We start from the raw sequence: 21,546 nt of genomic DNA, 5'->3' as shown, positions 1-21,546 counted from the left end.
CCTGTGCTGCGGCATTCTATGCATCACAACATACAAGGTGATCAACATTCAATATAACTATCTGTTCATGTCACTTTAGAAGTGTGCGAAGCTATAAATCATTCAGTTATTGTGTGGCTGAAGACCTTCGTATATAAGGGTCAAAGCATCTGACAATGGAGAGGAGTATGTTCACTCGGATTTTCCATCCCAAGCATCAAAAGACCGAATGAGATCTGATATAAATTAGCCAGACTTTCTAGAAAGTGCAATGAACGAAAGGGAAACATACCATAGTAAAGCATCATGCCTTCAAGATGAACATCCAAGCGGATCCGCTCGTCAACAGTGTGAATATTAAGCGACCCACCAGACCGCGACGGACTCCAACGGTAGATATTGTCCGACAAAGACCAGTAGAAGCGCGTATCTGTATTTCCAGTCATGACATCTCCCGTGACAACAACCGTCGGCTTAGATCCAGACGCAGATTTGGAAAGCGGGTTCGAGTGCGACTCAAAGACACTGCGCGCCACTCCGGCAAAGTGCGCCCACACCTTCGATGTAAGCAGGTCTGTTGGGGAGATCGGGGCTGGGGAAAGAGGAACACTAAGAGGCGATAAGGTGAGAGTACGGTCGCTCACATCCCCTTCCGTGGACTCCGCCACACCGGGGAAGTCAACACGTAGAGTGAGGTTGTGAGATTCAGCAATAGGGCGGATAAGTCGGATAGCGCGCTCGCGTAGCTCATCGGGCGTCTGGTGTAGTGCTACGCGGTAGTTGACAACCGCTGAGATTTTCTCCGGCAGTGCGTTTGTCTTGACACCGCCGTGGATCAGGTCTGCGGCCTGGGATGTCTGCACTGTGTAGCGGACTGCGGGGCCGCGGGAGCTGGCAACAGCCTCGCCTAGAGCGGCAGGGTCGTTTGCTGCCAGCTTATCGGATAGCCAGGTCTCAACGTGCTCCGGTGAGTACCGTGCCTGGCATTCTAGCATCCCGTAGGCGGGGTGGGTGGTATCCAGCCAGGCAGGGAACAGTTCCTTCCGCTCAAGCTCGTACAGAATCTCCGCCATGATACCGATGCCGGTGTGCGCGGGCGGTATTGAGCTGTGGCCACCAGGAACGGCAATATCGATAATGAGGTCGAGACTACCCTTCTCACCGACAGCCGGGAGAGCATACAAGATCTCGCCGTTAGGGTTGGACTCATCACCCAGACTCTGGAGTCCCATTCCGCCCTCGTCGAGGATAAATTCGAAAGAGTCTTTGCCGTACCTTTCCTCCAGAGCTGCTGAGACTGCTCCAGCGCCTAGGAAGCCATGTGATTCCTCGTCGAAGCCAAAGGCAAACAGAACCGTGCGCTGTGGCTGCCAGTCCTGCGAGAGCAGGTCTTCGACTACGGACATTAGTCCGATAAGGACGTTTTTGCAGTCGCTTGAGCCGCGACCCCAGATCCATTCGCCATCAAACACACCTGCGAAGGGCGGGTGAGTCCAGTCTGAGGCGTCGTCGATAGGGACGACGTCCTGGTGGGCCATGAAGAGTAGCGGCTTGAGTGAAGTGTCAGCACCCTCGAAGGTGAAGACTAGGCCGAGACGGTTGATGTGCTCAACATTGGCGTGGTCGTGTCTATGTGGTTTATTTCAGTATTCTCTCCGTCATTCATGGCAGGCAATTTCCAATGATTTGGACAATTTCTTACACTAGAGGGAACATCTCCTCCAATAGCGATTGGAATTCGACTATGGGCTCGAATGCCTCGTCGTATGGGTCTTTCATATAATCACCCACAGTGGTTGGGATCTGCACTGCGCGCGAGAGCCGCTTTGCCTGGCGGGCACGGAAAGCATCGTCGGACAGGAAGGTCTGCGACGAGTGCAGGCCATCGTTGGGGGTGTTGACCTTGCGGGGTTGCGGACATGTTTCTCGTGTAGATGGGGTTGATAGCGGGTTATAACGATTGCTCGATAGCTCGTTCTCGGGGAAAAGACGCTGCTGTGTGGGTATATTGAGTGCTAGCGATGGCACTACGGCCAGGGTGAGAAGGGCGAGTGTTTTCATCATCGGATTGAGTCGACTCTATACTTTCTAGTAAAGATATTCAAGAAACATTAGAAATGTTAACGTGAAAGGACTCACCATATCTTATAGAAAGCACGCCAACAGTCTTATCTTCCCCTCTCACGGCTGGCGGCCGTTGCCGTTGCCGAATTGCCCTATCAGGGTGGCCCTTTTGCCGAGAGTTGGGGTAAGTGTGTGTTGAGACTGACAGTTCAACTTCCTTTTTAATTTCATGTGTAAATAAGCTAGTATTCAAGCTAAGATAAAGAAAGAATCAAGATCTCACAGCCATATAACAATGTTAGGGGCTGAATCAGCGGTTATCTTTAGCACACCCTAAAAATAAGTTCCATCCTCATCAATTAACAAATCATTGCGAATCTTCTTCCATGGCTAGTGCTCTTATTTATTCTCCTCTGCTCAGATAATCTTTGTAGCCAGTTTCGAAACGCGGCGCTCAGGGAATGGCGTTCATCATACTCCGGGTCGGTCTCGGAGACAAAACATCTCTCGGATTTTATCTCTTTGGCAAGTATACCCCACAAATGTTCCAGGAATGGATGCTCCTTGAATATTTTAAGCATCCAAAGAGTGCGGGTATTGGATCGTTGGATTCATAGCATGATGTACGCACCTGGATACCGACTCGGATCGTCCGTCTTCTTAGGTATCCTTGCAAGATGCATACTTCCATACGCCCGGGAAAGTATTGCATGCCAGGTATAAATCGCCTGTCAAAATATTCAGTTTCAGCCGCAAGAAATTGATATGGTGAGTCAGAAGATTTACCTGAGGGGCACTCGCTCCAATGACCCCCATCCAGTTTAATGCGATAGTCACCAGGCAAGATCCTCGTCCCACAGTGAGGAAGCTAGCATTTTGCTCCGCTGCGGGATTGTGGCGCCATCTGAAGCAGAAAGGCAGCATAGGGGCGCGATGAGTATGGCCCAACATCCTCTTTGACGAGTCTCTCGAGTGCTTTCACTGAAATTTGAATATCTTCTTGTCGCTTTTCTGCAGGTGAAAAGCCCTGTCGGCGCTTTTTCTAGGCCTTAATACCTTCGAACACCTTGCTGACCCACTTCCACTTCCGTTCGTCGTCTGAGTCGATGGAGGAGGCAGCATCGCAGTTAAGCTCTCGAGCAATGTTCTTCCGGAGATTCTCCCTGGGTCTCTTTAGCGCAAGGTCCATTCTATTCTCTTCCTGGATTTTCTTTCGAGCTTCTCGTTCGGATGATTTTGTGTCGCCAACTCGTGGGAATTTGTCCTGGATAGAGGCCTTGTTGTAAACATGTTAGTAGACGACGACGGGAAGAGCTGTCTATCAGAAGGCAGCTCTACCAGGCTTGTATAAATGAACTTGCTCCATGTAAAGCTCACAAATCAACCTCGATAGACTTCCTGAGCTAATTTTTGTTCCTTTCCCCGTTGAGGAGTGAGAGACATAAGACATGCAGTAATAAATTGGAGCTAGTATTCAAGCTAAGATAAAGAAAGCATCGATGTCTCACAGCCATGAAAATAATGTTAAGTCTGTGTATTCCTCGGCATTTTCCCGACTTGGAGTTTGCTTCTCAAGTACCTAAAAGAAAAGGAAGAAATCTATGTACCTATTAATAGTGACAGTGAACTGTTCACCAGAATAATATGCCAAGCCCTTATGCCTGGCGACACTCTTGGGTATTATTTCTGCTCCTATGAAATATAGGTGATTTATTTTTATCAAGGCTAGATAGATAATCATGCGTATCCCTATAATATTTGTTTCAGCTTGTCCTAGTTCGATGTACGGAGTAACCCGAAGACTAATCATGGTCATCGTTTCCTCCCCACCTGACTCCATATTCAGAATGAAGATACGAATTTTGAGTCAGGTTGATTTGAAATGTCTTACATCAGTAAGGAAGATAACCGGTTAGTTAGGTTGTACTCCGCGGTGTTAACCTGATACACCCAGAATCCCACAGTTCGGAAGGTTCGGCTCAACCATGGATCCAAGAAAGATTGGATACTCAATTTTGATGTCGAGTTTCCTAATTACCTAGGTAGGCCAGGCTATACACTTCAATAGCTAACTAATAGGTGCCTGAATATGTAAAATAGGAATAATCTACAATACCAAACAGAATACCAGAATACCAGAAAAGGAGAAACAAGGGGTCACCAGCAATGACCAACAATGTCAGATTCCTCACAAATGCAACACCCTAAAACCACTCTACCCTTAATCAAGACAAGCGGCAAACCGGAAACACGCGAACTCTGCCTCAAGTTCATCCCATTTGACTCGTCGGGCTCCATCCGCCGTCATCCGCCGCTCAAAAGGGAAACACGTCGCCACACCTGGGGATGCCGATCGGGCGATCGCCAGTTCGCAAGCCAATGAGGGCGATAAAGCCCCAGTGCGAGTTCAATAGAGCATGTCGCTTAGTGTTTCAGGATGATCTTTTTCTGTTTCCGGTCGATCAATTGGACACCGATGTCATCAGTCCCCAACCTTTACTCCACAGAAAAACATTCGAAAAAATGGAACCCGACGGGTGTTCCTGACAAAACAAACGGTCTTAAAGAAGCTTGAGGGGACCGGTCCCTTTTTCTCCTTTGTCACCTCCGTCAAACATCCCCCTCTTTTGCATATTCTTTCCTTGCTCAATTCTACTATCACCAAATTTTCACTCTTTAATTCGTTGATCGAATATATCGATATCATCATGCATACCAACTACTTTTTCTCGGCCCTTGCCCTAGCTCTTCCCGTGTACTCGCTTAGCGCCACCGCTAGGATGGGCTGCTATTCCGAAGTTGACTCGTTCAAGAACCAAGGCCCCTACACCTATCAATCACCGGGATATTGCCAGACCGAATGCGCAGAGAACGGGTTCAAGGTCGCAGCTCTGAGCCGTGGCAACATGTGCTACTGCGGCAACAAAATGCCCTCGGACTCTGTCAAGGTCGCCGACGATAAGTGCGACCTGTCCTGCTCCGGATGGCCCGCGGAAAGCTGTGAGTTACCCACAATGTTACATATAACAGGACAACAAGATCAGGTCTGACAACATTATTTCTTATCTAGGCGGCGGACAGGATACCTTCAACATCATCCAGGCGACTGAGAACCTACAAGCCTCTGCATCTGAAAATGCTTCCACTACTATTGCCCCCACTGCTGCCACCGCAGCTGGTGGAATCATCGTCGCGCCCTCGACAGCTAGCTCGCAAACCGGCATCGTGACCGCGGCATCAACTGCGAGCTCTAAGGGTGGTAACGTTGTATCCAAGGCTGCTGGCTCCGGCTCTGTTGCAACTGCCTCGCCCACGCCTACGTATAACGCGGCTGGAACAGTCCGCGCGGGATCATCGCTGCTTGGCGCTGTTGTCGCGGGTATGGGCTTGCTTCTGTGAAGCTCCTAGCCTTCATGTCTTGTGATTGAAGATGCATATACTGTCGTTTTAGATTCCATGTACTCTACATTGCATGTACAGTTATACTATACCCCTCGCTGGTTCGTCAACAGGACGTCTCGTGATGTCAGGGATAATATCCTGTTCTTGTTTCTGTTTCTTGTACTGGATCCGCTGGTCGGGTTTGAGATGCATTTACTGCCTGTCTTGGGATGGGCATTCTCTACATTCGTTTTTATTCTTGGGTTCGCGAGAACAAATCAGTTTAGCATTCACTATCTATTACCGGATGGACTTCGATATCCTTTTCGGGGAATTCAAAGCTTGTCACTCGCATTTCTCTACTAGGAAGTTATCTAAGTATGATGTTGTCCAGAGCGTCGTTCGAAGATCCTCAATGTAGTAGCAACGTATTTCCTGTCCTGTGTGCGACGTTCTGAGAGCTGGGCCGAGGCTATGTTCCTCATCTCGTGCCCACTTCTATTACTCGGGTTTATTCGCGACCTTGACTATCGTAAACAGGTCATTCGTGCATTCAATATTCATCTATACATTGTCCAGTTCCCTACTGACCTGGAGGACACTAGGTTCGGTCCACAAGTATTTACACATTTGCTGACTAGCTAGAGACTCATACCACACCCGGCTATGCCAGAGCAGAAGCTTTTACCTTTCGATCTTGTCTGTGCGGCCATGGTGCCACTCACACACGCACCTTGCGCAAGACCGACGCCCTGTGTCCCGCTCATGCAGTTACCCACCACGCCAGCGGTGATATTCACACAGGCTGGATTGCAGGGGTATATTTCGCGATGGATATCTGGATCCCGCGCATAGGGGCCATACACGGTCTTCCTTGGCGGATCTCCATGGGCACTACCACCGCCTCTACTGCGACTGCGATTGTGAGACCGTCGCTGCGCTTTCTCCCAGCACGATTCAAGCTGGGCGGTCTTGGTCTGCATTGCCTTTGGATCAGCCTGGGCCAGGATGCGAACTGCGTTATGGGACGAAATGTGCGGCTCTTTGCTTTTACCGTCGGTGGCATTATCAGCATTGTTGTGGAGAAGGGCGGCGTTGGTTTTGGCATGCAGGGTGGACGGTGATATCAGCCTCCCAAGTCCCTGGTTGTTGGACTCGCGCACTGCCTCGCAATACCAGCATGTGCATTCACTGTAGATCTTTCCGCCGGTGAGTTTTTGGTATTGTCTTGAGGTCCATGCGAAGGCGTCATTGAGCTTTATCTCGTCGATTTTGTCGTCGTGGTTGATGAATATTCCCTCCATCTGCGTGGTAGAGAAGATGTAATAGCGAATGGGAGAAAGCTGGTGCGTGTGCCAAATCAGGTCGACATCGAGAGTGGGGACAACAGCATGGCCTTTATTCTTGACCATTATTTGGAAGAACACGCCGTACTTGCCGATGAAGTGACCCATGGTCGATCTCGGGTTTGGTGAACGTATCCACCCGATATTGTCCATCTTGTCCACAAACGTCCCTTGTCGTATGACTGCCCCGACCAGGTCGATGGCGAAAGGGGATGAATTGTCCCAATATCTGGAGAGCATATTGCGAAGAGATATCCTTTCTGGCATGCTTGAATTCCCAGAAGCCAGTATTGTCTTGTTCACGCGACGCATTACTGAACGACTCTTCAAATATGCCTCGAGGTGGTCGCGGATGGTTTCAATGGTGGTGCTTTCGTTTTCCGTGAGGTCCGTAAGCTGCAGGAGCTCGCTTCTGATTCCCTCTTTAATAAGCCGGTTCGGAAAGGACACGTTATCGCCATTTCCATCGTCGGCGGGAGTGCCATTCTGTGACAAAAGCGTGCCGGGCATAGGAATATCATCTTTCAACAACTTCTGCACATCACTGCGAAACTTTTGCACGCGAAGAGTATCGTGTGTGGTGTTGAATTTACATGCTGGACATGAAACCCGCAAAGACTTGTCCGCATATCCGGTGCAGTGTGCAAAGGCGACATCTGTATCGCATCCAATTGATCCTTCCGTCCAGGGAGCAATAATTTCCTGTTTACAACCGATGCAAGGCAGAGATTTCGCTGGACTGTCGTGGATATTTTCCCAGGAATGACCTGTTATTGCCTCGAAGTTTATCCTCGCTTCACTGTCCCTGTCTGGGTAGAAGACAAGGGTCTTGTCGTCGATGGATGCGTTTATTATATCCCACGGCATCCCAGTGGCCCAGACACTCATTTTAGACTGACGCAAACAATCCTCAAGAAAGGCACGCGGGTTAAGCATAAATGCATGCCAGACCATGATAACATCTAAGCGGCAAGTTAGAAAGAAAAAAAAAAAAAGAACAAGCACCAAGATTCAGAATGGCTGACCAAGTGGTGGCATCATGTTAGCAGACCATGCTATATTGGCCTCAGATGCAGTATTTAACGTTAAGATGTGACTGGTTTTGAGACTCGGTAGGTAAGACTGCCACCAAATAGTAAATCGGTCCACAGCTCTAGCCACATAAACAGCCCATCTCTTTTCCCGAATGCGCGCGGCTGCCTGGGCTTGCTGGTTGTTGGAAAAGTTTCTGATCTCAGCATCGTGAATTCCAAAGAGTTTGTCCGTTCCCTTAATGAAGTTACGAAGTTTGGCGATCGCAGATAAAAGCTTCAGGTGGGTGATACATTCATCAACAACGACCACCACAGATCTAGGAAAGCCGTCGTGCGATACTCTGTATGATGCGTTTGATTGTCCGTATGTAGGTGGCTCATCGATGGACTCTGTTATGGAAGAATATGGTGGATGGTTGGATACTGCCTCGGTATTCGAGACTGCCTCGGTATGCTTGCTACTGAAGTCATGTTCTGGGTTTCCCATTTTCAGAGAGTGAAGTTAGAAGAGAAGATACGGAAAGGAAGAAACAGAAACAGAAACAGAAACAGAAACAGAAACAGAAGCAGAAGCAGAAACAAAAGAGAAACGTAACAGACCAAACTACCCCGGGAAAGATCATCGCGTTCTGCCGTGTGCGCGTAACATAGCCACAAGGCCCCAGTGGGGGCGATGAGGCTGTAAACACGTGATGCAATGCCAAGAGACGAGTTCTTGGCTTTTTATATCTCAAGAGACCATGAGAGTCAGAACACTGTTGTAACTTCCAACTCAGTAGCTAGTCATCAGTAGCTAGTAAAAAAGAAAAGCCATATGTCTTTAACATATATAAACACAATTGCAGTAGGATACAGTTATCTCATCAGATAATGCTGTCCATGTCTCGAAGACAACCTCAAAGACCTGGGCCATGCAGGTAGGTGGTAGTAACGCCAAACCTCTTATGCAGAATTGAGCAGGTACGTCACTATGTCAAATGAAAAGATCTACGAAACATATGAATAGAGGTGATGTTGAACAAGGTCCCTGGTGTCAGTAGAAAGCCGTTCAAATTATGGCCCCCAAATGTGGGTTAGGCTATTCGTTTCAGACCTGTTTTATTGATATTGGTTAATATTACATTCTACACCGTATATTTGCTATATTTTCTCCTCTGTCGCAGTGTGTAAATATGCATGTTATTGTATATGCCTGAGTCGGTCTATAGCGTGTGTTCTCTTGAAGATTTGGCGACGATGCCATTTGGGTGAAGGGAATCCGATAGGCAATATGGATGTACCTTCACATTAAAAAGTATGTTAACTAAGTGAGCGAGCCTCTATCCTTGAGCCCCTGGGTTTGGCACCTTTGCCAGGCCCTAACAGTAGTACAAATTGGGGGCAAAACGTTTGTTGGCTGTGGGATTATAGTTCTCCTCCACCATTTTTTTGGGGGCCAAATCCACTATGGGCCGCGTCTCTTGGAGTCCCACAGGGAGTTTCAATCTTGATTGGATAGATCATGGCCAATTCGTAAGGCTCTTTTGGGGCCAAACCCTCCCAAACTTCCCCTGAGCCTCAAAACAACATTTCCTAGAATGGAAAACGAAAATCAGCCTACCATCTTTTACTCGAGAATTATAGCAGCTGCCTACTAAATGGTGACGATACTGCTGCCTTGACCATGCCTTGACCTTAGTATTGGTCCAATTCTTGATCCCATGAAGTTACAAAATTCACAGAAGTTACCTTCTGGATGGCTCGAATTGTCTATGCGACCCACAAGGCTGCCGGCAGCGATGATCTTAATCAAGGTAAACTACACTAGCATTAATTGAGTCCTAGGCGGCTCCTTCTATTTACCTACAAATAGCCTGGCTCTATCCTCATTACAATGTGATGAAATCTCTTCTTCAACCATTTTGGATTGCATCTCGTTTCGCGACCTCCCCTTATTAAACTACCCGATATGGCCAACGCATCATCCTCTGAGACCAGCATGCCTAGGCTGGGCCTGCGTGGCTTTGCTGTGGTTCTGGCTGTTATTATAATGTCACTCTTGGGAGCCTTATTCGGCAACACGGGCTGGGTATACTACATTGTCGTATGTGGACCCGGACATTCACATGTCAACAACAAATCTCGAGAAGACAGTCTAACCAAGAACTATAGGTCGGCATCCCAGGAATCTGGTCCCTGGCCAACCTCGCCCTAATCGTCTTCAAGCGGCCGGTCCACCCCGGTGCCCATATTGCTCTGGATTTCATTTTCACGATTGTTCTGTTGTTTTTCGGGATCATCAGCCTTCTCGCCGAGCAAGTGTCCTCTCTTTACGGCTCATCACTGCACTCCTCGCACTCCTCATGGAGCATGACCGTCGCTGCCTTCGCACTCATGGTTATTAATGGGTAAGCGTCCTACCATACAAAGGCTTGATATGTGGCCATGCACTGACGCCCCGATAATAGTTTGCTCCATTTCGTTCACTTCGTCCTGGGTTGCTACGATGTCCACAAGAGACGCCATGCTTCATCCGTGGACTACAACCCTCAGAAGATCGACTCAGCCTAGCTTTGACGGCTTTGACAGCTTTGACAGCTTCGAGGCACATACTAAAGGAGTGAACTGGTGAAGTTAGTCTGCAGGAATATTTAATTCGCCTAGATCGTGCTTATCTGCGTCAAGTCGCTACAAATCTTTGAACATATTGTTGTAATTAAACTCGAATCAAACACTGGAGGTTATTTCAACTTCTTGTCTCCATTCGAACCTGCCAATTAACACAGCATTCACGAAGCCCCAATGTGTGCGCACTCAATTTGAAAGGCAGGTATGATATCCTGAACCGGCATCAAGACTGGAAGAAGGAGATTGGTGAAACGTGTTCCATCAAATCAAAAGTTGTAGAAACCTTTGCGAGCCCAGAAGTCGATATACTTCTTGACGAGGTCGGGTGTGAGTTGGACAAAGCGAATATCGTCGCAAGCGCCAATTGCCTTGAGAGTATTCGCACAGTCGTACCTCGGCGAATACTTGCTTGTTTGAAGACGTGTATCACCACGTAGGATGGGCTCCGCAAGCAAAGGCATCAAAGGTAAACAGGGGCTCGATTCAAACCCGTCCCACGCTTGCATTTTCTCCAACCATTCTGCATACGGAATTTCTTGAACCGAAAAGCCAGCCTGGTTTATAAGTACGCATAACCTTTCCATATTCGTAATTTGACCTGGGTTTGGCGAACTCAGGGTATAGGCATGGCCAATATTGCGGTTGTCTGAAGCGATACGAATAATCGAATCGCAGACGTAGTCGACTGTGACATATTCCTGATTCTGGTGTGGCATATGTGGCCAGTATCCCAGTTGGATGCATCCGGCGATCAATCGACCGAAGAAATCGTCTGGGTTTCCTGCGCCTGTTTTACTGTCACCGACGACGAACCCGGGGCGGTAAATGGTCACTGGGAGGCCTTTGTCGCGCACTCTTTGAACCATCTCGTCTGCTACCCACTGGCTTTGGGCATAGCCGGTATCGAATGGGAGCGAAGCGAGATGGACCTTGAGCGGACCATCCTCAGACACGACGTCTGTCCCGAGTATAAGGCCAGTGACTGCCCAAACGTCGATACTGGAGATGTAATGCATGGTCTTTCGCCGGCCTTCTGCTGCGACGCGAAGAACATTCTTGGTACCCTGGACATTTTGCGCGAAATGGCCGTTGTAGGAATCACACCAGTTGACCTTCGCAGCCGCATGGAAAACCGCTGGTGCCCAATTAATGAGCCACTGATAGTCACTGTGCGGAAGGCCAAGGCGTTCCTGTGTCATATCACCGTCCAGGACAATCACTCTCTTCATTTCCTGGGAAATGTCTTCGCTCCAGAGGTCATATTTCTTGAGAGCATTCTTGATCCGGTCCATAGGCGAGTAATTTTCGTTGCCCCGAGCGAGACATGCTATCTCAACCTCCTTCATAGATGGCCTGGAGAGCCAACGATACAACAAGTTAACTCCGATAAATCCGGTCGCACCTGTAAGGAATACGCGACCTTCAGATGTCCAGTCCGGGATCAACTCAATGTCATCAGCAAGATGGGCGTCAGCTTCGAATTGTAGGACTTCGGACGGTCCATAATTTGTCTCGTCGGCTTGATGTAGGTGATGTACCAATGATCTAACGCTCGGATTGATATATAGATTCTTGATTGATATCAATTTTCCAATCTTTTGTTTTATCAGACCAAGGAATCGAGCGACTTGCAAAGATGATAGGCCGAGAGAAATAATGTTGTCGTCAGGTCCGATATTCGAGAGTCCTAGGTTCCCTTCTAAGATCTTGGTAACCTTTTCAAGGGAGCTCTCGTCTTCCGCGTTATTCTGAGTTGATTTCAAGGGCCGAGATTCCTTGATCTCCTTGTACAAAGCGTCACGGTCGACTTTGCCGCGAGAATTCAGAGGAATCTCGGAGACCACCCTGACTTGATTGGGGACCATATAATAGGGATGGCGGGTTTGTGTCCATTCGATGATCTTTTGGGGGTCAAGTGGCATATCGTTTGCTGGGGCAACAACTGCTATCAGACGGTCTAATCCAGGACCATCACCCGCTTTCTGGTGCAAGCAGGCCACTGCCCGAACGCTATCATTTGCTGCGATAGTCTGCTCAATTGCCTCTAGCTCAACCCGGAAACCTTGGTGTTTTACCTGGAGGTCTACGCGCCCAATGTACTGGAGGCGTTTTGGTAGCCCCTTCCACATCCCAATATCACCGGTCCGATACAGCCGAGTTATCTTCACCCGTCTAGGGTCCTGAGAGTCCGCAACCTCAATCCTAATGAACTTCTCGGCATTTGCTTCGGTGTGGTTCAGGTACCCTGCGGATAAGCCTGGCCCTCCAATACATATTTCACCAGGAATTTCGTCGTCGACAATTGGCTTCTGGGCTTCATCAAGGAGGTGGAGCACGGTATCTCCAAATGGTACTCCGGCACTAATGGGTCCACACTCAGCCTCCTCAAGTGTCACTCGTTGCAGAGTGGAGAGACATGTTGTCTCTGTAGGTCCGTAGCCGTTCCACAGGTTTTCAGGAGGGCCATCACTGCTGAGAACCTTTTGCATTGCCTGAGGACTGGGCGACTCTCCTGCACTCACAACATGACGAACGGATTGGAAAGCAGAAGGGGTGCTGGCAGATACCGCAGTAAAGAGGGCGCAGGGTAGAATGAGCGCCGTAACGCCCGTATCTTTCAAAAAGGCGGCGAAAGAGACTGGATCCTTGATAATGGACTTTGGGATGTGCACCACTGTACCACCGGAAAGCAGTGTAACCCAGACTTCGAACAAAGAAAGGTCAAATCCCGGGTTGTTCAGCTGCCCGACTTTATCACCTTCCCCAATATCTACGGGGAGTGATGCGGCGAGGTGAAGCACAGCCTTCGAAGAAATTTGAACAGCCTTGGGCTTTCCAGTCGAACCAGATGTATGAAGAATATGACTTCTGTGGCCTTCTGATTTCCCAGACATCGCATTGATTTCACCGTGTTTCTCTGTCTGGTATTCAGGGTCCAAAACCGTTTCGATGGGCAGGATATTGAATTGAGAGACTTTGCCCGCTAAATTGTTCGTTGTCATCACGAATCGGGTGCTTAAATCACCAAGCATGGCATGGAGTTGTATATCAGGGGCAGAGGGATCAATTGGCACAGAGGTTCCCCCTGCTCTCAAGACTGCAACCTGAGCAATAATCTGCTGCCAACCTGGTCCAACAACAATACCGACAGGCTCTTCCGTACCTAGGCCTTTCTTGAGCAGGTCCGCCGCCAGAATGTCGGCTTTGGCTAGAAGATCACGATATGTGAAACGATGATCTCCATCGATAACAGCCAGAGCGTTGCTGGCTTCATTGGCTCGATTGCAAAGCAGCTGTTCCATTTTGTTTGGGCCACGAAAGATTGCAGTTTGAAGTAGTTTATCAAGGTAGGATGAATTGGTTTGTTTGATAGCGGATGATAGCACGTCTAGGTGGTTCCCTTTGTAGGTTTATATAACTCCAAGATTCTCGACTTGTCCGGGTTAGACGACACGGATTAGGATACCCCTTTGCCTTGATTGTGAGTGAAGAGCGCCAAATATTGAAATGATCTTCTAAGTTTATTGATCTTATGACGATTATGAGGTTTACATGAGATCTATAACTCTATTTCGTTCCTCTTCGGGTATAAATCAGATGTCGATCTGGGGACTTGTATTTCGTTTTCGAATGCGTGTAACCTACATATGTAGGTACACCATTTGAATACAAAGCTCGTATGTAGGAGTCACTTCCGCGTCGTCAAGGTTTCGCCTCATAACTTTTATGGGCAGAGTACATGTATTTTACTTTCTGATCTCGATGCAGTCATCTCAGTGAAGAACAACTTGCAGTTTTCACTATCAAGGAAGTTAATACTTTCGTTATTAGCCTCCGGGTAGGAACATCTTTTCCAATATTGATAACGAGTGCGTCCAAGACATATAGGAAACGGCCAGAACGTGCACTGCACCAGACTGAGAGTACTACAACAGGTGCTACAGAGAAAACGTGGTGGCACGTCTAACATATTTGGGAGTCCCAGTTACAGTGGGACCTCGGAAATATATTAGGCTAAGCCTTTGTACCCAGGTATACGGCCATATTCGGCACTATATCGCCTCTCTTCTGAGCATACTGCTACAAGAATACGACTACAACCGCTGTCTTGTTAATTGTCTTATTAGGTGGTGATAGTCTTTTCATGTATCTTTTTAGTTGTCTTTTTGGTAGTCTCCTAAGGTATATGCCTTTGGATCACGTGCCTAAACGCTTAGGAGTTTTAGGCAGACCCGGCAGAATGTGGGGGGCGGTATATCTGCCAGTATTTCGTGAGGTCCCACTGTAAGCCTCAGGAACTAGAATTTTGTTTTCTTCACGACCTGTGAGGTCCCGAAGAAACAAAATCAACCTGTCACTTCGGGCTTTCGATCTCATTACCGAGTTCATCAACTAAAACCCGCTTTCCGAACTGGCCAGATGGTATGGTTTCAGGGGATGCACCGAAGTCGAGAATCTTCATGAATAATAAATTATAAATGGACGGGATATCAGTCAGAAGTGTACTAACCTCGATATAACTCACGTTTTCACGCTGAACTGCTGCAACGCAACGCTGGGTGTCGAACTGGAGTTGCCAGGTGCCGCTGAGGTCGGTGAGAAGGTCCCTTTCGAATACACCAGTCCGTGTGTCCCACATCTTCAAGCTCGCATCAGAACCAGAGACTATCTTTTGACCATCGTGCTGAAAGCAGGTAATCGCTCCAGTATGACTACCCAGCGTGCTTTGACAATGGCCATTCGCTGGGTTCCAGACTCGGATTGTAGAGTCTGCAGAGGCCGACACGAGCAGGTCTTCTTTCAAATCAAGGAGGCCCACTAACGATGAGTGACCTTCAAGATTATATAACAACGCACCTGTATCAAGAGACCAGATCTTGACCGTGCTGTCCATCGATCCACTGATACAGCGATTCCTCTCATGGTCCAGACATACGTTATAAACCTTGAATGTATGGCCTTGTAGACAGTGTAGTGATTCTCCGGTGGATATTTTCCAAACTCGTACAGTACAATCGTAGCTGCCGCTGACTACGGTGTCCCCGTAGGCTGCGATTGCTCGCACAGAATGTTGGTGACCGGTCAATACACGGATGAGATATGGACATTCCTCGACGCTTTCAGTGGGAGGGAAATATTCCGAGTCGCCTGGTTGAGGAAGTTTCCAGACCCGCATGGTCGAATCACGGGAACCTGAAATGATTTGAGGTCGTTCGTGCTGGTCAATTTGAACTGGGAGCAATATCTTCATGCACCGTACTGTGGATGTGTGACCTTGGAACACGTGGGTGCACTTGGCTTTCGCAATGTCCCATACTCGGATAGTACGGTCGGTCGATGCAGAGACCAGAGTATTGTCATGGTATTCAAGTGCCCATACACCACCTTCGTGGCCTTCCAGTTTTGCTCGAAGCGCTCCTGTCTTGGTGTCATACACATTGATGTGGGTATTGTCGCTACCGACTATAATTTTGTCGGCGTCGAATTGCAAACAGGTTATAACATGTCGATGGTGTGCTCGGAAGGCAAGATGCCTAGGTTTTGTATTTTTCCACATCGGGTGGTTGTTATGAGCGCACACTGAATGCCTTCGCTGGTTGTTCAAGGTGTAGAATTAGAAGGAGGCTAGAAGAAAAGGAAGAAAACAAAGACAAAGAAAAAGGGGCGATAATGCGGGGTACTCCCAAACATTTAATAAATGCATGTACGCATTGACCAAATCAAGGGATGTTCAGGCCAGGCGTATCTCTACCTACGTAGCCCTTGTACTGTTCTATATGGAGTTTCTCCCCAAAATCGGGTATAGAGAGGAAGATGAACCTAATGGTAGTGTTTGTACAATATTGTAGAAGTAACTGGATACTTTAATACCTCTCCTCAGTGCTGTAGTAACTGGCAAGTATATATAGTCCAACATAACATAACCATAGTAATAACAAACATATATCAAGAAGAGTTCGCTGACATGCCCTATCTACCTTGAAAGACCAAAAGAAGGAAATCAGCTGTTGCTCTACTTCTTTCTGTCCTTGCGCTCCTGTTGCACTAGTCGCTCGTCAGCACTATTACACGGCACACACTCGCTCAATCGTCGGGGGAAGCTGTTAGGATGAATCGGACATTGGACCACATGGCCTAAACGGAGGCATCGCGAAGTGGGTGCATGAGTAGGTCGCTTTCGAAGACAGTGATGCTTGCCCTTGATCTCGATCTTGTCCTCGATCTTGTCTTCGGGCTTGATCTCGACCTTCGCTGCGACCTTGTTCTCCTTCAGACTGCGACTTCTTTTCTTACCCCTACCCTTACCCTTGTTCTTTCCCTTGCCGTTGCCCATGCTGAGAGTCGGCAAATAATAGCGATGTAGGAACTCCCTTGCGACTTTGATTCGACGGAAGTAACCGGTGCTTGGTGGTTTGGAATTGTTGGAGAGCTAATCTCAAGAAAAATGTCCGTTCTTATACTAGAGAATATTTCTTCATCCGGTATGTACCGTGTAGGAGCTATCCGTTGATCCAGCATCTCGTTAGGATATTCTGTATGGTACCTTTATTTCCTTTGTTGAGCCGATGCAGCCCGAGACTCGTGAAATGAGTAACGTTCTTTGATGCTGAGAACTATCGGCATCATATATCAAAGAGGCGAAAGACTTGGACAAAGCAGCTGGTAAGACATCGCCGAGCTGAGACAGGCAATATGGCCTGGTCTCTATAAGCTTCACGTTTTAGTCCTCATACATTTTTATACAATGCCATTGATCTCTCGTATTTTGGCCTTGATATTGACTCAGTGCATCCATTCAGTCCAGGTCATACTTTATCTTGCATTTTGTCTCAGTATCTCAGTGCAAAACACTTCCCTTGGCTCCCTTCTGCTCCTTTCTTGTCTTTGTGGTCATTCTGTAAACAAGAAACTCGTACAACCTTCACCAATTCGGAAATGTCAGAGCGCCTCCAATGTCGGACGACGATACGAAAGCTTACAATTTGATCAAAGTCTATTTCAATCTGCTTTAAACTGATGTGTCTGCATAGCCTTTTACTTAAATAGTATGGGAATAGTACACGAGCTTTTCTATGCAACCTTTCGTAACCAAATTTTGGTGCAATATGCAAGCAACCACCCGTGGACATGGGGTTTATATTACCTAAGTCGTGCACGACTCCAGGGCTCTAGGGCTGTTGAAAAGAGTTTCCAAGGTTGGCTATTGTACTCCTCGCGGTATGATTATTATTTCATTGCATACCTAATGTTTTGAATTAGAGTGTACCTGGTGTGGCAACTGGGTCAACAGAGATGCCCTGGCAGCGATCAATGTGAGAAATAACAATGAATTAACTGACATCCTTCGTAGAAGAGCCCTGTACAGGCGAGAAAAAAAATAATACAAGAAAAGAAACATTGGAACCCACCCCCCAAAAAAAGTCCAAAGCGCCATGTTCCGTGGGTATCTCGACAAACGCTAATAAACGAAAGAGCAACCTGCGGCTGCCTGTACATTATAGCATCATATCAACCTGTCGCCTTCTCCAAGTTCGGCGGAAGTGGTCGGCCCTCTCTATAAAACAATGCGTCAGAACTGCCTGTTACACATGCCAAGGACGAAAGGGTGTCATGTCTCACCTGAGATACTTTTTCTTCAAATTGCGAGCACGATCTTTACAATTAACCTGAGAGCGACGCTCAAGCATGGGGCCGCCTTCAGACGGGGGACAAGCGTTGTCTTGCTTCTTTATGGCGGAATAGGAAGTGCCATAAATCCCCAAGAGGTAGATCAGACGTTCATCTTCTTCCTCTGTCCATCTGTGGGTCGCCCCTCGAACTCTCCGATTGACAAGCGCAGCCTGGGAGTTGGAGGCTGCCCAGGGACCCTGGGTCCTAGTGGGCGCTTCGTATTGTTCAACAGCGGTTTCATCATCGGTGATATCGTCACTTTCGGCTCTCTGCACTCTTTGAGCGCCTTGTGTTGAGATAGGCTGGTTGTGGCGGAACGATTGGTTGATGCTCGATGGCAGCCGTTCTCCGACAGACCCTGCGTTGTCCTCCGGGCGCTGTCGCTTCGCGGCAGGCAACTTCTGCTGGGGCTTTTCGACCCTGCGCCTGGGGTCGAGGTCCTGATTGTTCTGCTCAAATTCGACGTCTGACTCATCACTCAAGTCATCATCCGGGGGATCAGCATTTCGATTCCGTTTCCCCAGGACAGTGAACTGATTCCCTGGACTTGGAGCATCGTACTGGCTGATCGGTGACACAACTCTGGCGTTACTCTGCTTATCGAGGAAGCGCCGAGCGGCCGGAACTGATCGCTGTGTGTTTCCGTCTCTGGGTGAATCAAAGAACCGAGGATTAGGATTGTGGCTGACGCGACTGATTCTAGAGGAGGTAGGGGGGCTGGTCGATGTCATAACATCAGGTTCTGGACCCTGACCGAGGTCCAAGTCCTCGTCGTTGTTTACATACGTGGACTCGTCCCCGATATCTCGGTATGTCATATCAGGGGATTGTTGGATTTCAACGGAATCGACTCCGCGATTAGCAGAAGGATCGGCTTGAGTGACAATGTTCGTGCCAGTAGAAATATTTTGCGCTTGCGAAGCGACGTTCGAGGCAGGTTGCGGACGACTAGTAGCCTGGCGCCTCATGAGTGCCGCGAGCGACGCCGGATCTCGGTAGTTGCTAGATGAAAGTCGTTAGCCACATGGAGAGAGAAACCGTAGAGTAAGCATACCTCTTGGACTTGCGCCGACCGGGATCTTTTGATACAGTCTGTGCGACTTGGTTGGATACACTTTGTTCAGGAACCGTTTGAGAAGTGATGCCTGACCGAGAAGCGATGTCTCCGGGTATGTTGCCCGCCTGGGCTGACTGTTCTGCCTGCACTACCGTCTCCGCCTGGGGCGCCCTATTTGCACCTGGCGCGTTCACCAATCGTTCTTTCTGAGGAGAATGAGTCTGTTGGGGCAAGGGTCTCGGACGAGAAATGTCACCACTTGGAGGCACTGTCGATCCTGGACGCCGATTGGGAGTTCCAGGAGAATGAGTCTGTTGGGGCAAGGGTCCCGGACGAGAAATGTCACCACTTGGAGGCACTGTCGATCCTGGACGCCGATTGGGAGTTCCAGCTGGGACAGAAGTAAGGCGACGAGGGCTGGGTGAGATACGCAATCTTTCTGACAACCGTCTGATGTCGTCCTTGATTTCTCTGTCACGAGCATATACCCAACGTGCAAGGTCCCGTTCAAACGATCGCCATCTGTATGCCTTCCTCAGACCATCAATATCAAGGCTATCCCACTCAGAAGTTTCCTCGTGAAGCTCATTGAACCTGTCGCTGATGGCGATGAGAAACCTTTCAGGTAGGTATTCTGGAAGATGGCCATCCTCGTCCTGTAAGACACCTGGCAAGTTGAACCCTCGGAAAGAAGCAGGGGAGTCGTCTTCGCTGGGTGCAAGGTCCATAGCGAAGATCTGCCTCAAGATAGAGAGTGCATTGAAGTCCTGCTCATGTTGGCGTCTTTCTAATTCCATGATAAAGAACTGCGTGCGGATACCCAAGGCAAGGTTGAAGGTGGTCTCGGTGGTATTACTGGCTCCAATGTCCCTTGTCATAGAACTTTCTACAAGGTTGCTCATAACACATCCCGGGAACTGGGAATCCAGCTGTTGCATGACCTCCGACTGGGACTCGATACCCATGCTGGGGAGGAACATGTTGAGAGTCAACAGAGCGCAGTTCGTCATGTAAATATATGCAATGGACGCATCCAATTGCGCGGGAGAAAGCAAACGACGAGCTTGAGAGATGTCCAAAAATGACCTGCCATCACGAGAAAGGGGGAGTCCTCCAGTTCATCGGTTAGTCCTTCCACGGACCGTCTCAGGCGTTTACGATTCGGGTGATTAGAATCAAGGAGCCTTTTCGATTCAGCTGCAAGGCTATCAGGGTTCAACTCCGGTCGAACTAAGAGACTCATAACAAGCGTCGCCTGTTGCTGAACGAACGGCAGGTGGGTCGCAATTTTATCGGCGACTTGAGAGCCGACGGGCTCAACATCGTTGTGACCCAGGGTCGTACCAGAGACATTGGTATGACCTTCATGGTTTTCTGGCGACTCTGGTACCACATGCCTGGGTGCAATAAAACCGGGAGAAGGAGTAGAAGGCTCCTCAGTCACCCCAGTCAGCCCTGCATAAAGTCAGAACACATTCAATTCTGAAGCAGAAGTGACGGAGGCCACAGGGTCAGGAGGGCAAGGAAATGAAGCAGACTGAGGACTCCACAACTGAATCCATAGTTCTCAAGCGTAGTTGCGAAACCGCACTGTGCGACCCGACTCAAGAGCTCCTGGGGCTGCACCAAAACAACTGGAAGTTTACCTACAATTTCGCTCCAATGATCCTTTATTTGGCATAAACCCTGGATTCGCTGCTTCTCGGCTCCGACTTCGCGTCATGCGGGACCCCATTAGGCGGGCCATGGAAGGCGGTGAGGATGGGACACGTGCGTCAAGCCCTACACGCGTTGTTGCTATGGATTCAATTTTGCACGCTTTGATAGGAATTTGATGAATCTGAAGTCACGAGGTGAAAATAGAAGGTCTCTGATGACTGGTTGATGAGATGGATGTGAACTCTGTGCGGAGTTGGAGAATTCAGGGGTCAGGGAGGCGAGGTGTGAGGGTTTTCGGGGCTGGGTTACTCGGAAAAACGGACTATTGATAAAACGAGACACGCTACACCTCCTTCGGAAGCATTGATGCCTGAGGCGCTTAGTTTAGTCTTTGTTGCCTGCAACTCAAGGCATAGACCCTAACCCGTAGACCCTAAACCCCCTAAACCCTAACATTACCCATATTTAACCCGTGAGCACGTGCGCATGAGAACATTGATAAAGAGTTAACCCTCTGAAGGAAGGACTTCGAAGTTGAGCTTCCCGTTATTCTTCCTTACCACTTGGGACACGGAACTTGAAATAGATATTTAGGAGACACTAGCTTGAATGATAAAACAATCAAAGTCTGAAGCCATTAAAATTGGATTTTCACATAATGAATTGTTACTATCTACCTACTCAGTCGATCAGTGAGTTGTCCCTGTGAGCTTAGGCATTGGAAAAAAGAGGTAACATTGAACCTGGC

At 48.5% G+C, this 21,546-nt stretch overlaps 9 protein-coding genes across 9 annotated transcripts; 3 read left to right on the top strand and 6 right to left on the bottom strand.

The window, feature by feature from the left end:
• Nucleotides 1–171: 171 nt before the first annotated feature.
• On the bottom strand, nucleotides 172–2,040 carry cps1 (Gly-Xaa carboxypeptidase; the record flags this gene model as incomplete). The annotated part of the gene is made up of 3 exons (XM_056708108.1): nucleotides 172–215; nucleotides 272–1,608; nucleotides 1,682–2,040. The coding sequence occupies 3 exons, from the start codon at nucleotides 2,038–2,040 to the stop codon at nucleotides 172–174; spliced, it is 1,740 nt and encodes a 579-aa protein (XP_056572410.1).
• A 2,179-nt stretch (nucleotides 2,041–4,219) lies between these two features.
• N7489_002352 (uncharacterized protein) lies at nucleotides 4,220–4,426 on the top strand (the record flags this gene model as incomplete). The annotated part of the gene is made up of 1 exon (XM_056708107.1): nucleotides 4,220–4,426. The coding sequence occupies one exon, from the start codon at nucleotides 4,220–4,222 to the stop codon at nucleotides 4,424–4,426; it is 207 nt and encodes a 68-aa protein (XP_056572409.1).
• Nucleotides 4,427–4,751: 325 nt separating this feature from the next.
• Nucleotides 4,752–5,442, top strand: N7489_002351 (WSC domain-containing protein; the record flags this gene model as incomplete). Its single annotated transcript, XM_056708106.1, has 2 exons — nucleotides 4,752–5,043; nucleotides 5,114–5,442. The coding sequence occupies 2 exons, from the start codon at nucleotides 4,752–4,754 to the stop codon at nucleotides 5,440–5,442; spliced, it is 621 nt and encodes a 206-aa protein (XP_056572408.1).
• A 623-nt stretch (nucleotides 5,443–6,065) lies between these two features.
• Nucleotides 6,066–8,291, bottom strand: N7489_002350 (uncharacterized protein; the record flags this gene model as incomplete). The annotated part of the gene is made up of 2 exons (XM_056708105.1): nucleotides 6,066–7,732; nucleotides 7,796–8,291. 2 exons carry the CDS (start codon nucleotides 8,289–8,291, stop codon nucleotides 6,066–6,068), a joined length of 2,163 nt encoding a protein of 720 aa, XP_056572407.1.
• A 1,461-nt stretch (nucleotides 8,292–9,752) lies between these two features.
• Nucleotides 9,753–10,354, top strand: N7489_002349 (uncharacterized protein; the record flags this gene model as incomplete). The annotated part of the gene is made up of 3 exons (XM_056708104.1): nucleotides 9,753–9,887; nucleotides 9,956–10,191; nucleotides 10,252–10,354. 3 exons carry the CDS (start codon nucleotides 9,753–9,755, stop codon nucleotides 10,352–10,354), a joined length of 474 nt encoding a protein of 157 aa, XP_056572406.1.
• A 323-nt stretch (nucleotides 10,355–10,677) lies between these two features.
• Nucleotides 10,678–13,713, bottom strand: N7489_002348 (non-ribosomal peptide synthetase; the record flags this gene model as incomplete). The annotated part of the gene is made up of 1 exon (XM_056708103.1): nucleotides 10,678–13,713. The coding sequence occupies one exon, from the start codon at nucleotides 13,711–13,713 to the stop codon at nucleotides 10,678–10,680; it is 3,036 nt and encodes a 1,011-aa protein (XP_056572405.1).
• Nucleotides 13,714–14,765: 1,052 nt separating this feature from the next.
• On the bottom strand, nucleotides 14,766–15,968 carry N7489_002347 (WD40 repeat domain-containing protein; the record flags this gene model as incomplete). The annotated part of the gene is made up of 1 exon (XM_056708102.1): nucleotides 14,766–15,968. The coding sequence occupies one exon, from the start codon at nucleotides 15,966–15,968 to the stop codon at nucleotides 14,766–14,768; it is 1,203 nt and encodes a 400-aa protein (XP_056572404.1).
• Nucleotides 15,969–16,424: 456 nt separating this feature from the next.
• On the bottom strand, nucleotides 16,425–16,745 carry N7489_002346 (uncharacterized protein; the record flags this gene model as incomplete). Its single annotated transcript, XM_056708101.1, has 1 exon — nucleotides 16,425–16,745. One exon carries the CDS (start codon nucleotides 16,743–16,745, stop codon nucleotides 16,425–16,427), a length of 321 nt encoding a protein of 106 aa, XP_056572403.1.
• Nucleotides 16,746–17,920: 1,175 nt separating this feature from the next.
• On the bottom strand, nucleotides 17,921–20,886 carry N7489_002345 (telomere repeat binding factor family protein; the record flags this gene model as incomplete). The annotated part of the gene is made up of 5 exons (XM_056708100.1): nucleotides 17,921–17,966; nucleotides 18,032–19,084; nucleotides 19,137–20,202; nucleotides 20,226–20,594; nucleotides 20,790–20,886. 5 exons carry the CDS (start codon nucleotides 20,884–20,886, stop codon nucleotides 17,921–17,923), a joined length of 2,631 nt encoding a protein of 876 aa, XP_056572402.1.
• Nucleotides 20,887–21,546: the final 660 nt, after the last annotated feature.

The sequence above is a fragment of the Penicillium chrysogenum genome, assembly GCF_028827035.1.
Source record: "Penicillium chrysogenum strain IBT 35668 chromosome Unknown utg000001l_segment0_segment0, whole genome shotgun sequence".
In the NCBI taxonomy this organism is placed as follows: Eukaryota; Fungi; Ascomycota; class Eurotiomycetes; order Eurotiales; family Aspergillaceae; genus Penicillium; species Penicillium chrysogenum.
This window is presented reverse-complemented; position numbering and strand designations above follow the sequence as displayed.